The sequence below is a fragment of the Phaenicophaeus curvirostris genome, chromosome 1 (genome assembly GCF_032191515.1).
Source record: "Phaenicophaeus curvirostris isolate KB17595 chromosome 1, BPBGC_Pcur_1.0, whole genome shotgun sequence".
Classification (NCBI taxonomy): Eukaryota; Metazoa; Chordata; class Aves; order Cuculiformes; family Cuculidae; genus Phaenicophaeus; species Phaenicophaeus curvirostris.
In genome coordinates, this window is record NC_091392.1 from 47204353 (window position 1) to 47219347 (window position 14995).

The window sequence follows — 14995 nt, forward strand, 5'->3', positions numbered from 1 at the left end:
TTTTTAAAAAAACACATTAGGATAGAGATGCTGGTGCTTTTCCAGATCCAAAGCTCTGCACCCATCTGCGTGGTGACACCAGGCTCAGCCTTTGCGGAGGGCAGGCTGTGCACCCCTCACAATTTTGGAGTTAAGTTTGAAAATGCAAACCGTGTATTTCAAAATCCAGGTGGAGATCTAAACCTGTTGATTTCAAGCCTGTCCTGCCCCTCTTCAATCACCCTGCCCTAACAAGGAAGGAGGGTTAAGGGAATAGTTTTTAAGAATGTCTTTAGTATGTGCTCATAATGATTTGCTTCACATATATTTAAAGTCTGTGACAGGTGTTTAGACCCCTTCTTTGCCCACATATGCTGTGTGTTTGGGTGTTTTTGCTGTTTTTTCTTGGCTGGAGCATTGCCACTAGAGCAGATGAAGAGTACACCCTTCTCCATGTTCTTGACATTCATTCTTTCCTGCACACTGTCACACATCTGCTCTCTTTTGGAAGGGTTACTTAGTTCCAGTTCACCTTCACTAGTGAGCGGTCTATTTTAAATGAGCGATGTATTGCAGGGGAATAATCATTACTGCTCTTTTCCCAGCACCCTAGCGTAGTCTTTTGAACAAAAAAAGGCTGATTATTCAAATTTAGCTTTAATGTATGCGAGGCTGTGGTCTGCAGTTGCTCATTGCACTTCCCTGTGCAGAGGAAAGGTTCAAAAAGTCTCCTAAGCAAATTGCAGGCTCAGCACTGAGCTTCCTCCCAGGCAGCTAATGGGTTTGGGGTTGCTCTCTGTCAGATCAGTCTCTTTTTTGACACTATTATTTTACTGCCAGCTTGACTTGAACCCAGGCATTAGGAGGGAGTGGGACCTTCTTTCTCTGTGTTGGACACTTCTGGGCCACTTCTCACTGAAGCAAGCTTGAAAAATGGCTTGCTGGTAGCAAACCAGGCAAGTCTTGGACCTCCTCTTCCTCAAGCTAATGGGAGCCAAACTCTTCTCATTTATTGTGTTTATGTAAAAGACATTACGGATTGTTGTAAAATGTCTGTCTGGCTTAGATTATGCCCTGATTATCCATGCCTTGATACCTTCGCTGGACAACAATACTTGCACAATCCAGTGGTTACTCTGAGAGCAAATGAACCGGTTTTCTGCCAAAGCACTGACCTCCTGCAATTGATTGACCTGGCGAACAGCCCTCTGCTGACAACGGGGTATAAGAAAGGGGCTTCTGAGTAAATGAGTGTCAGTGGACTCCGAACTGCTTAGAGCCATGAGAGTGATACTGTCGGCTGTGGTTTACATCTCATTCACCGTGGCCGTGGAACGGTAAGAAAACACAACCAGCACCACTGGTGTGTGTCTCAGCTGGCTCCTGGGGCCACCTGCGCTTGTTGCTACCCACGATATCAAAAAGAAGAAATGCATTTTAAAAAAATGAGTATGTGAGAGCTCTAGAATGGAGAAGTAGCTAATTTTTGTGTGTTTATTTTGTTTGCGTAGAATCCCCCTCATTCGATTCAAGTCTATCAAGAAACAGCTGAGGGAAAAGGGAGAATTAGAGGAATTTTGGAGGAATCACCACCCTGACATTTTTGCCCGGAGGTACCTGCATTGCTTCCCAGCAGATATTTCTTTATCGGTAGGAACCACTTCAGAAAGGCTGTATGATTACATGAATGTAAGTACAGTTTTAGTAATGCAATCATAAGGAATCATTGTTCTCTTGAAGGCAGATTTTTTTCCCCAGCACATTTCAAATCTAGTCTCTCAATGAAATTACAGGATTTGAGAGGGCTTGTTGCTCTACGCTGTAAATACTAGATCATAAAAAAATCAGTTTAAGAGTCTGCAAAATAAAGCATGTATAGATCTAGGTTGGCATGGGACCTGTGGAGGAAACTGATGTAGTCCAGCAGTGGTAGTCCTGTGACAAGTTTTGTTTTTGTATAGGTTTGCATTGCACATGGGGAAGGTTTGCCTGTATTAGTCTTGGTTCAGGACTGGGTTTTTAGTAGCAGGATCTGATTATTTCGTTTAGCTGTATTCTATTTATCAGAAATGTGGATGTTTGCATGTTATAAAAAAATCCCCCGAATCTCATTCATTTGGTCACGTGGAGTCATGATAACAAAGACACAAGTAGAGCTTTATTTTTCTGCTTTTATCTCCTGAGCTTAATGTATATTAAATATTGGAGAATGACCTGGGTCTCACACTAATCTGGCTGAATTTATCACCTAAACTGAGAAAAGAAAAATCTGAGTTTCATTGGATTTCAGACAGGCAAGTCAGCAGGTCAAACATTTTGTGAAGTGTCTTTCCTAGGCTGAGCATTTAGTCCATTTGGTTGTTCTCTGCTTTCTCTTTTATTTCATTCTGCTTATTTTGTTGTATCTATCTAAAGGAAAGCTAAATTGCAGAAGTGTTGTGGAGGCTACATCTGAACAGGGAAGGGAAGGGTAAATTAATTCAGCAAGATCTCCCTGACACTTCAGGGCCATAAAGAAATATGCCTGGAAGTGCTAGAGATGTGTGTGAAGAACAAAGGAGACTGAAACATTTCAGCCTGCTCTAAAGCTTATGAAAGGGGGATAAATATCAAAATACTAAAACAAACCCTGCAGAGCTAAAATATCCAGCTCATGCCAGGAACAATTTTGTGGTGCTTTCATTGTGGTGTGTTTGTGGTTTTTTGGGGGTTGGATTTTTCTGGACCAACATGTCTTAGAGCTGCCTCACTTTAAAGATTCATCAATAAAGCTTTGCTTAATTCAGTAAGGAATAAAATCCTGCTCAAGAGCTGGGTATTCTTTTAAATAGCATGCATATTTGCAATTTCATTATTATTTCATTCAGACCATAAGCTCTGGGGTCAGAAACTATATTCAGTGTATTAATTAACAAGTATGCGCTTCAAGATAGATATACAAATATTTGTGTTGCTTCAAAAGGCTTGGCGCTGGGTTTTGCTTTTCTGCTTGCATTTGAATTCCATAAATGCCTCTTCCTAAAAATAGGTCTCAATGCTGAAGTGTTCTTCTAGGGCCAGATAGGGGCACTTAAGCACTTGTATTTGGGATTCAGATAAGCTCTACACTCCAGCATTCACGTGTTTACAGATTATCTCAAGCCTCAACTGGTATCCAAGGATAGTCAGTGGTTTCTCTATCCACTGGATGAACTTTGTTCAGTACACTGGATACAGTCTGTGCAACAGAATTAATTTTTTAACTCACTAATAGATGCTAATTACAACATGGCCAAAGGAAAACGACCAACCACATGTGACAGCATTTGTGCTGCTGGTTGGAGCCCTCTGATGCTGGCAGAGGTGGATTGTGCTCTCTTTGTATCGCTGATTTTTTACTGACATCAGCAGGGAGCTGCCTGAAAGCCTGCACGGTTGTGCAGGAGCTTCATCTTGGGGCAGACCTTGCCACCACTGAAGTCGTGCAAAAGGGCTCATGGACTTCATGGGGAGCCCAACTGATTATGTTTGCATAAAAGGCTTTTAAAATGCTGTGCTGCTGTGCATGCAGCTGGAGTGAAATCTGTTGCCTGCAGCCATGTGTGGAGTCAGATATACTTCCCCATGGTGTGCATTTGTGTTAAGATGAAATTGCATGGAAGCCCCTGAGAAAGCATTGCATGTTGCTCCCAAGTCTGCCTTCTCCTCAGACACAGCTCAGTAGGAGGCTGCCAGGGGCTGACCAGATTTTTCCTCCCCCAGGCACAATACTATGGAGTTGTGAGCGTTGGCACGCCACCGCAGAGCTTCACCGTTGTGTTTGACACCGGCTCCTCCAATTTTTGGGTCCCTTCTGCTTATTGCATCAGTGAAGCGTGCAGTAAGAAACTTTACATTACTCTGCCTTATGCTCCTTGTGTCTTGGGTACCTTGGCCACTTCTCCTTTCCCCAGGAGGTCACATGCAGCAGAGATTTGCAAGGGGAGGGTTTGGAACACCTCTGAGGGCTGCTCTCCTCTTCTGGCTTGCTCCTCCATCTCTGTCCCACCACACCACCTGCAGTCAAGGCAGATGCCAGCTCTGGCTGCCAAGTGTCCTTAGGCACCGTGAGGTGCCTGAGGTGAAAGACATGAAAATAAACCTAGGAGAGCTGCAAACAGTTTGTTTTGTTTTGGGTGCCTGTGGGGGAATGAGCACCTCTATCAATACGTTCCTTGTAAGACAAGCAAAAATCTGGCTCTCCTGCATGTCATCTGGTTCTGCATCTGGAAGAAGGTGCGTTGCCAGGACATCCCCATGGTGCACAAGTGTAATTTGTTTTGTGCAGGAGTACACCAGAAATTTAAGTCCTTTCAGTCGGATTCATATGAACACGAAGGGGAAGCCTTCTCCTTGCAGTACGGCACGGGACAGCTTCTGGGCATTGCCGGCAAAGAAACGCTGCAGGTGAGTGTCCACCTACAATGGGTGTCAACCTCCTGATCAACTGTTTTCAGGGCACTTGTTCTGGAAAACCTCGCCTCGTGTAGATGAAAGCAGGGTGAGGTTTCCACCAAGACAGGTACAGAAAGGTGTGGGTGCTGCTCCTGGTTTGGGCTACTTAGACAAAGCTGTAAGATTTTATGTTCCATTTCTGCTTGTTTTCTTGGGTTCTTTCCTGATTTTATGAAGAAACAGACACAGAATTAAGGTATTAAGAGGAATTGGTGCAGCCTACCTGACAAATGGGCACCTGCTTTATTGATGCAAATCACACAAGGATATTGAGGCCTTATGAGTCTATTGATATGGATCTGAATTGATAGGAATCTGAATTGTTAGGAATCTGAAATGTAGCTAATGTTTTGTAATTGATGATGTCTTTAAATTGGGTTGCTTTTTTTGTACTGAGCAGATAAGTAACATCTCCATCAAGGGGCAGGACTTTGGTGAATCGGTGTTTGAGCCAGGAATGACTTTTGCCCTTGCTCACTTTGATGGCGTTCTGGGCTTGGGCTACCCCTCTTTAGCAGTGGGGAATGCTCTGCCTGTGTTTGACAGCATCATGAATCAGGGGCTGGTAGAGGAGCCAGTCTTCTCTTTCTATCTGAAAAGGTCAGTCTTTAAATTGACACTGCTAAAAACGAAGTAAATCAATTTTAATTGTTAATTTAATTGTTTAATCTATTTTAATTTAACCATGCATCTACATAAATCTTCAATTCTAGAAAGTAATTCACCCTTTTTTTGTTTAAAAATTAACACCTAAAAATATGGAATGAAAAGGAAAAATGTGCTGGGCAGAATCATGAATTTTTGGATAGACAGTCTTGTTGAAGCTGGTCATAAACTAAAGAAAAGCTCCCAGCTCAGGCACACTGTGTCTGAGGTACCAGAGGTTTCCTTCTGGCCAGCAGAGATGAACAGAAATGCAGTGCTATTCCCAAGTGGCTGTATTTCAGAAAAGAGGTGTTGTAACCTCATCTGGACATAACTGTAACGCCACCAATTTATCTCACCTTTATCTGGACATGAGAGCAGCAACTGGCTCAGCCTGCTCCTGATGCCTATCTTAGCCCTTCACAGCCTCCAGTAAGCCTTCTCAGAGGTTGTTTGGAGACTCTGAGTTGGGGCAGATGCAGTTATAATTTAGCAATAATCCCTTTCAGCTATGCATATCTGAATTTAGAAAGGGCTGTAGTTTGTCTTTTGCTTTCTCAGTGTAATCTCATCCACTTCTGCTGGCACACTCCCACATCTGGGTTAACCTGTCTTCTGCTTTCAGAGGAGATGATACCGAGAATGGTGGTGAGTTGATCCTCGGGGGGATAGACCATTCCCTCTACAAGGGTTCAATTCACTGGGTCCCAGTCACTGAGAAAAGCTACTGGCAAATACACCTGAACAAGTACGTATGTATGTTTTTATGCATGCATGTATGTATGTATGAAATACCTGATGAAATGCACCTCCGCAGGTAAAACCCACAGGGGCAGAAAAACCTAGTGATACAGATGTAGTAGGACATCAAAGAGGAGGTTTTCTGGGATGAGGCCAGGGTTTATTAGCCCTTTAAATGTGCTGTGACATGGGGAGCTGGTTTCTGGGAGAGCATTTTAATTTATTTTAATATGATACACCAATGGCCAAGTTCATCCTTGGTGGGCTATTGAGTTAAGAGGTTAAGGCACCCAAGAACTGAATCCAGCTCCAGGTCCTGTTCTCATCTTTTCTGTTAACCTTGGTCACATTAGTTAGTGTCCCTTTGGTCCTCCTGCTGCGTAAATTGATGAGGACACATACTTGTGGGTAAGAACAAATTCATCATCAGGCAGCAGCTGATTTGGGATGTAGGAGTCCTGAGAGAGAAAAGTGAGTCTACAAAAAGGATGTCTTCCTCATGCTGTTTCCTTCTATTACTTTCTTGTCTTTTGGAGACGTTCTTGTCTATTAAGGCTGCAAAGCTTGGCAGCTACTTTTAACTTAGATAGCAATAATGTGCTGCTTCAGTTGCAATGTATAAGCCATTTGCTCAAAGATGCTTTGTTTTTCACTTGCAGTGTAAAGATCCAGGGCCGGGTGGCATTTTGTTCCCATGGCTGTGAAGCCATCGTTGACTCAGGCACTTCTCTTATCACTGGCCCCTCTTCACAAATCAAACGATTACAGGAGCGTATTGGGGCGAGTCCATCGCATACTGGAGAGGTAAAAACTATACAGCCAGAGAGGAAGAGAAACTGGTATTTGGTGGAAAGAGCTTATAGAATGGGAAAATAACGAAAATAATTGCTCAGAAAAGCCTAAGTGAAAGCCTTGTTTTAGGATAGCATGCGACTTGGAGATGAGCTGGTTTCGCTGCCTTGCTGCCCCAGTGCTCCTTCCCAATCATAGAATAGTTTGGGTTGGAAGGTCATCTAGTCCAATCTCCCTGCACTGAGCAGGGACATCTTCAATGAGATCAGTTTGCTCAAAGCCCCATTCAGCCCAAGCTTGGATGTTTCCAGGGATGAGACATCTACAACCTCTCTGGACAATCTATTCCAGTCTTTCGCCACCCTCAATGTAAAATATTTCCTCCTCCAGAGGTGCATACAGGACTCGAGGTGGGGTCTCACCAGAGTGGAATGGAGGGGCAGAATCACGGCCTCTGGCCTGTTGGCCATGCTTCTTTTGATGCAGCCCAGGATATGGTCGGCCTTCTTAGGTGCAAGCTTACATTGTTGTGCAACTTTTCATCCATCAGTAACCCCAATTCCTCCTCCACAGAACTGTTCTCAATCCCTTCATACTTCAGCCTGTATTGATACTGGGAGTTGCCCTGACCCAGGTGCAGGACCTTGCACTTGGCCTTGTTGAGCCTCATGAGGTTCACATGGGCCCTCTTCTCAAGATTATCTTGGTCCCTCTCAATGGCATCCCATCCCTTAGGTGTGTCACCCACAGCACTCAGCTGCTTGTCTTCAAACTTGCTGAAAGGACCATTGATCCCACTGTCTACATCACTGGTGAAGATTAAATGGTACTGGTCCTAATATGAACCAAATGTACTCATCATTACTGGTGTGTAAGGGAGTAATGGGGGCCTCTCTTTGAGGAATCTATCTGTACTCTACATCAGAGATAGTTTTCTTTCGGGAAATCAGGATTTTCAATGCCCCCAGTTATAGCCATTGGCTCCCTGAGCCAGGAAGGCTTCAGTACTTATGGCCACCCCCATCAACATCAAATGGAAATGGAAAGTACTGTAGTTACAGCCCCTATGGGCTCCGCTGACAGGACTTCTCACTGTCAGCTTGCAGCAGAGCAGGCAATTTCATGCTGGGGCTCCCAGATGGGATGCACAGCCGCGACACTCACAATACTGGCTCCAGGCAGATGAATCATGGGGTGCAGGACACATCTCACTGCCTCTTATTCTCCATTCTGAACCTTATTCCTCTGTCTCCTCGGTTTTTTTTCCCCCTCTCTTCCCTGCTGCTCTATACTGCATCTTCCATGCTGACTCTCCCTACCACTCCTTCCTATCTCTGCTTGCTCTCTGAGGAGCTCCTCTACCTCTTCTGGTGGGCCAAAATGGCCTTGATCTATCACTTCATGGACACTCCAGCTCCACACCCATGGTCCCTGTCTCCCTACAGCTCTCTGCGGGGCTTGTATGAGCTGAGGTTGCTCAAGGTAGGTTTTGCTTTGCCACCGCCTTGACCACAGGATGTCTCTCTGCTACACTTCGCATCTCCCTGCTGGCAATTTTCAGATGGCATGACCAAACCAGTGTAATGTTTAAAGTGCTGAAATAACAAGCCTGAAACAGCTAAACCTGCCCATCTCCAGGGAGAGAGCAGCTTATTTTTACCGTGCCTTATTGCTGGCCCTTGGCTGACTCCCACAGGTAATTACTACATCGCCACAGCTCCAGTGCCCTAAGTAAAGCTGCTGCATATGGTTTCTGTTAGCTTCACAGTTGTCTTGATCCTGACACAAAACTGCACTTGGAAGAAAATTAAGTGTTTCGGTTGTACAGTGCTCTGGGCAAAGATCAAAGACAAAGTGGACCTTTAATCTGCCAGCTTTTGTAAGAGGAGGACCTGAGGTTGCATCTGTGTAACTCCTGAGGCTTCTGACTCTTTTTCAAATAAATCTTAAATTTCATTTTTATTCAAATTTTCAGATAGATGTAAACCAGCATGCTTTACTAACAAGTAGGTTCTATAACAGTGTGTATTAATGGATGTAGATAAAATACGTGTTTCCAATGCATTTATATTAGTGTAATAGAAAGAAGAAAGAGATCATTGCAATGGAAGTACTCCAACGCTGACATAAGGGCACTCAGGTGGAATCTCAGGTTCTGAAAAAAAAATCCTGAAAATAAGGCTTTTTATGACTGTTTTCGTAGCAGCCACATACAGGGAGAATATTTTGGCTCAGATTTATCCCAGCATAAGTGGGTGCATCCCCCAGTGATTTTATCAGAACTTTTATCTTTTTACAGCAAAATTTACTTTATTCTGTGTGTACTAGCTGTGTAAATGAATTATGTACTGCTTTTAGTATTCTACAAAACATTATTCTGGCTTTTTTCACCCTTGTCCTCTGTATCCCATGGTTTCTTTTGTTCTAATGGTGTGATACCTGATTAAGTATGCACAAGATTTAGGGTTATGTTTTCATAAAGCAGTTTTAACAACTACAATAGTAGTTTCTTCCTTATAGGAAGACTCTAAAACAATGACTTTCAATGCTACAGTTTGCAGCCCTCTGAGGCTTGGAGCATTTAACACAGCAGTTGTTTCATGAAATAACTAGAAAGGCCAGGAAATGATCTTTTGTGTTACTGTAAGTGGATGTATTATTTATGGGAATTAATGACCATGCCGGAGTTCAGTCCTTCATCTGCTCTTTAAATCCCACTCTAGGGCAGAGTATAAGTATAAAGTGCTCACTGGCTATTTTTCACTAAAGTGATGATGTTATGGGAGGGAGTGGGGTGAGCTGCAGCTGAAGGGTGCTCCCTGTGTGGCCTGGAGACAGCACCCTCCACCCAGTCCCAGGTGCAGGATCAGAGGATTTTTGCTTTGCAGACCTTGTTAACATGGATTCATTGGGGCTCTCATGCTTGGTTTTACTTTTGAGTTGTACAGAGGGGACACTGGAGCGCTCCTTCACCTCATCCCTTTTGGGGCTTGAGAGGACTTTCATCAGCCCTGGATCACTAGGGGCTTTGGTGCCCTGGTCTGGGCTGCTGGGCTGGTTTGACCCAGTGCAGGAGCCGGAAAGCTGGAGGGCAGTGTTGGTCCATAAGTCAGCCTGATGCTGTTTCTCTGTAGTAAGTTCACTATTACCTACTGCAAAAATCTCAGATTCAAAGGGCAATACTTAAAAAAAAAGGTGAACCAATCCTAATTGATGCATCGCATACAGTTTCTCATAGACTGCAGGAGAATCTCCAGCCTGCCTCACATAATCTTCACAATCGGACACCATGAGTACAAACTAACAGCAGAGCAATACATCATAAAGGTGCGTATCTGCAGACTCCCTGCTCCCCGCTCCCCAAGCCAGGGCTGGAGCAGGCTGCCACAAGGACATGTGCTTTCTCTTCCAGGAGTCTATTGAAGACCAAACCTTTTGCATGAGTGGCTTTCAGTCCCTCGACATCACTACTCGCAATGGCCCGCTCTGGATTTTAGGAGATGTCTTCATGTCTGTGTTTTACTGCATTTTTGACCGCGGGAATGACAGAGTGGGATTTGCAAAAGCTGTTCATAAGAAGGATTACGACTGAGTTGTAATAACATTTATTCTGCCTAACCCAATGTTAATATAATGATCTTCAACACACATGTCAAGAAGGGCTTTAACTGAAACTCTGGACCTCAATGCAGTTGTGTTCTCCAGTCCCAGGATTTAAGGGCTTTGAAGTGATCCTTGTCCCAGTTATATAGTTTGGTTCAATCTCTATATGTTTACAACTGAGAAAATTTTTTTCCTGAACAACTGATTGACACCACAGCTCTCAGGATGAAGCGAAAACAGCTCTGTACTCAGATTTGCACAAGAGCAGGAAGGATAAAAGTGCGGAACAGTGCCAGGCTGACAAGATAGCAGTTAGGTGTAGGGGGAAAAGAATCCCAGTCTGGTCTGGGTACCTGTTTTAATTCTTGTATGCTAGTTTCCACCTCATTTCCTTCTGCTTTCCTATTCCTCACTATTTTCCACCTTGTTTCTTTAGTGCCATGTAAATTCTCTTCATATGAACTTGCTTCAGCCAGTGGCTGCTAATTTCTGCTGTTGTTCCTCGCACACAATTTCCTGCTCCTTACACCTCTCTCAAGCCTGCTTCTTTCCTTGCATTCATTCTCACTTGACACGTCTTTCCTCTTTTGGGTCTTGATGTTTATTGACGATGTCTTAGATCAGATGCTACTTTTAGTGTCTGACATCTCTGCCCTTTGGCAGTGTGGGCAGCTGGAAGCAGCATCTATTCACATTACAATGCCCAAAGGGATTGTAAACGGAGCTGTGAAGGGCTACCACAGCGTCCCTCCACCTCAGATGAGTCACAAGACCAACACACCAGCATGAAACATCTACTGTCCCTTGGCTCAGCCAGTGGCAGCAGTGGCAGCAACTTCAGCACTGGCAGAGGTGTGAAACAGCTGTGCTGATTTAGCAAATGAAGATTCACTTAAATGATACCCATTGGAGCATTTGTTTGGATTGTTAAAGCTGATACTGCCCCTGTACATGTGAATAAAACTTAACCAAGCAAAATCTGCTTTGGACTTAGCAATGTTTGGGTTTCATTATATGTTTTCTTACAGCAGTTTCTGTGCAGTGAGTTCAGGGAGGAGGGGGAAGAGAGGGTGCAACTGTGATGAAAAATCCAGGTTGCTCTCAGCTTGGAGAGGTGAGCTGGGACATTTTGGAGTGTTGGGCTGTTCGTCTCCCTCTAAAGCCCAAAACAGTCTGCAGCTCCATCCCCAGGGCCCGGGCACCTCCTAGGCAGGGCAGGGCCATGGAGCTGCAGAATGGCACTGCTGTGGCATTGGCATTGCTGGGGCAGGGGTTGGTGGCCCTGAGGGACTTGCTGCTGCCACCTGCCTGGATGCGCTTCGTGCAGACAAAATGCAACATCTGTTAGTGGCCTTGGAAGTGTTATGATTGCAGGCCCTTAGGTTTTAAGACTTCAGTTTTAAGACTCAATGAGTATTACTAAAGTGAGACAGTTTGCCTATAAGCATCTCTGAAATACTGATCTTGCCTTCCAGTAGGAAATACTCCTTCTCTCTGGTGCATGCTTTCATAAGTCTCTATTTGCAGCCACGTTGTGTTACCCATTTGGCATCCAGGCTATCAACCTCTAGCAATGGGGACTCTGCTGCCAGTTGTCTGTTCTTGCAGACAAGATTTAGCAGTACAAAGTTACCGTGTATTTCAGGCCAATCTTACTTTGCTTCCCCTTTGTCCGTATCTGTCTTGAAGAGCAGAGTGACCATGACTTAACTTATTTGTCTAGAAAGGGTCATTTGTTTGGTCGTAAAAGAAGATAAACAAACTTCTATAAAGCCCTATCACTCATTTAAGAGCAGCAGGGTACTTCTGTTTTCTGTATTGAGCAGCAGGCTTAGCACTCTAGTACATTTCCCTAATTTCTAAAATATGTATATATTCCTCAAACATGAGCTTGTAGTTAAGAGTTAGAGATCTATTATTTTTGATGGAGGATTTTAAGGGTGGTGGGATATGTCCCGGCAGCTGGTTGATTCCTGCACCGACATCTCAGCTCTATGAACTCCAGCACAGAGCGTGAACAGATCCTAGAAAGGGGTGGTAAGTCAGTCAGCACATGCAGGAGTCAGCCCTCTCTTTGTTTGGATACATCTCATCCTGCTCAAGGATGAGCAGAATTTGATGGGAGCAAGCTGCTGCTATTTGTCTATCCTGGCCCTATTCTCTCCTCAGTCTTTTCCAGCTTCTGTAGGTCTGCCTGGTTGTTCCTGGTAGACATGAAGTTGACATGCCTGCAAGGATGAACCTTTGCCAGAAGTGCTTCTTGACGTTTCGATACAGTCAAGATGACTGTTTCTCAAAGTGCCTTTATTCATGCAATAATTCGACATTGTTTATACCAGTGAACATGAACTGTAAATTGTTTGGTTTGCTGAAATAGTGTATTTACCATGCTAAGGCAAATAGTTTGCTGAGAGAAGTGGCAAAGAGAGCACATAATCCCCAAAGATAATTTAATGCATGTCAGAGGTCGCAGCTGTTTGCAAAAGTGAGATAACAGACTATATGAGGAGAGGAAAGTTTTCTGATAACTCATCCCAGCACTAGCTTATTTACAAGCAATGAACAGAGTATTATAGCTAACCTGGAGCTGGCCTACTATGTGTGAAATGCTATTTGTGTATTGCAGATTATATTGTGGGGCTTCAGAGCTGTAGTTCATAATTTCATATGTGTCTACATGTCTAATAGGCACTTCCACAAAGCTTGTGGCTACATGATGGCTGCTGTATGGCCACCCTTACCCTCCACTGAAGAACAAATGCAGCTGCTGGGCCAGGGACTGCTTGCAGAGTGTGTGGGAGAGGTAGCAGAACCATTGCTCATGAGATGCATAGTGTCCTGGTGGAAGGCATCGCTGTGCATCCAAGTAGCAGCCAGGCTGAGAAGAAGATGATTCTATGATAAGCAGAGCTGGATGATGAGATGATAGGAAGGCTTCTTCAGGCTTAGCAGTGTCAGGATGAAACACGTTAATGTCTGACTTGGGGAGGATGACTGCTATGCTCCACACCTTAAGCTCTGTGGAAGCTGTTTGAAGGAGGGGAAGTGAGGAGACATGGTGGGACTGGACCCTCAGTGCAGATTTGTAGTGGGCACTTTATGGTCGTCTCTAATTTCTACCTTAAATTCCCTTACTGAGAGAAGCACAGTTTCTTGAGCTTATGCACTATGAGGAGAGAGCTAGATAAAAGGTCAGACTCTCCACAGTTGCTGAAAAGCCTTCCTATACTTGTGCAAATGGGAGGAGTATGGCCAAGCTCCCTCAAAACCTGCGTTGCTCTCCTGACTTTAAGCAAGTGCTGTGGAGGAGTGTTTCAGGCTCCCGAGGAGAGGAGCAGTTACTTTAACTTTGTGTCTAGATGTGTGACTGGAGCTGTCTGGGTATCCTTAAAAGGTATCACTAATACTTAAGATTTACCATTTTTTAAAATTAAACTCACTAGTAAATGGAGTTCTTTGACAGTTGCAGTTGTAAATAAATTGAGAAACTATGGAATTGAAGTGCGACTTGAGCTAAAAGAAGACATAGGGAATAGGGAAGAAAGAGGGAAAGCTGAGGGAAAACATTTTGTCCCCTGCTGATGCAGGGAAGGGAAAACTATTCATTGCCACCATTGTTATAGGTCGATAGGCTGCTGCAGCCTCCATCATCTTTTGCATCTTCCCTCTGTTCTTCCCGGCCCCTGAACTACCTGGTCTCTCCCTTGTCTAAGGACACTATCCGCTTGCATAATCACTTGTGGGGGAGTGCTGGCATCACTCTCTGGATTGCGTTCATGTAGGTATGGGTGAAAGTTGAAAACATAGAGTCACTGCAGCTTTTGGGGCCTGCTTTGAGACTCCTTGAAGGAATTGCAGCTGAAAAGCCAGGCTGCTACCAAAAGATGGCTTGGCCATTGCTGGAGCAGCAGGAGCCACCTAATGCTGGCTTGGGTTTGGGTTGATGGAGAATGTGGTACAGCTGGGCTGCATGGGAACGATAGATGGAGGAAGGAAGCAGAGAATGATTTTTGGTAGCAGTTACAGGCCTGGTATGTCTCCCTGGGACAATTGCAGCCTGTGCACTGCCAGCTGAAGATCTCTGCAAGAGTGGAGCCCAAAGCTCAGTTGCCCATGCAGCTCCATCACCACTTGAAAGAGTGCCACAGCCCTGTCATCACTAGGGAGGCCACCTGGGAATGGCATTTTAAAATAAACACCCACTCATGGCATGTACATGCCATGTACACACTCCAAGGAGTAGAGACCCAAGCTGAGACCTCCCGTGCCCAATTTATCTGCAGTTTTGCCTCTTCTATTTTTCTTACTGAAGTTAAAGTTTTAATCCTCTTATTTTTCCACTCTGTAGTGGCATAGCTTCACCAAAAGCAGGGCAGGCTCTTGCCCCACACATGCAAGGATGCTGATTTTTCAAGCATTACTTGAAAAATGAGAGAGGCAGTGAGAGATGGTGGGTGGAATCTCTCCAGCTTGAGGAGAGTATTGAGCCTACATTTCCCCTTCTAGCAGTCTGGGTAGAAACCAAAGCTGTTGGTGGGTCTTACAAGGATGTCACAGGACTTAATCTGAAGGAGCAGCCAAATGCGGTGATGTTCAAGGTGGATCCAAAGTGGACAGAGCCACCTCCACTCTTCTGATAACCTTAGTGTTTCCTCTAGGTGAGCCTACACAGCTCACTGCTGTATGTGCTGGCTGGTTTGCATTCGCTCCTGAGGCTCCCCGATCTCCCATAAATGTTTTCCCCACAGGATTACAGATTTCA

The 14995-nt window shown here is 44.5% G+C and overlaps 1 protein-coding gene across 2 annotated transcripts; it reads left to right on the forward strand.

The window, feature by feature from the left end:
- Window positions 1–1222: 1222 nt before the first annotated feature.
- LOC138720898 (cathepsin E-like) lies at window positions 1223–11201 on the forward strand. 2 transcript variants are annotated; one of them, XM_069857330.1, is made up of 9 exons: window positions 1223–1342; window positions 1491–1668; window positions 3721–3838; window positions 4286–4404; window positions 4853–5052; window positions 5723–5845; window positions 6498–6642; window positions 9859–9957; window positions 10043–11201. In XM_069857330.1, exons 2-9 carry the CDS (start codon window positions 1663–1665, stop codon window positions 10220–10222), a joined length of 990 nt encoding a protein of 329 aa, XP_069713431.1. In that variant the 5' UTR covers window positions 1223–1342; window positions 1491–1662; the 3' UTR covers window positions 10223–11201. The 2 variants fall into 2 exon arrangements, with proteins under 2 accessions (XP_069713431.1, XP_069713423.1); XM_069857322.1 differs by having other exon boundaries at window positions 1223–1316.
- The last annotated feature ends 3794 nt before the right edge of the window (window positions 11202–14995 follow it).

Bases quoted from the DNA above. Each gene is read 5' to 3' on its own strand.
- LOC138720898 (XM_069857322.1), top strand. From the start codon at position 1,261: ATGAGAGTGATACTGTCGGCTGTGGTTTACATCTCATTCACCGTGGCC. The intron at 3,839-4,285 runs GTAAGAAACTTT...TGTTTTGTGCAG, and splicing joins TTGCATCAGTGAAGCGTGCA to GAGTACACCAGAAATTTAAG. The intron at 5,053-5,722 runs GTCAGTCTTTAA...TTCTGCTTTCAG, and splicing joins TTCTCTTTCTATCTGAAAAG to AGGAGATGATACCGAGAATG.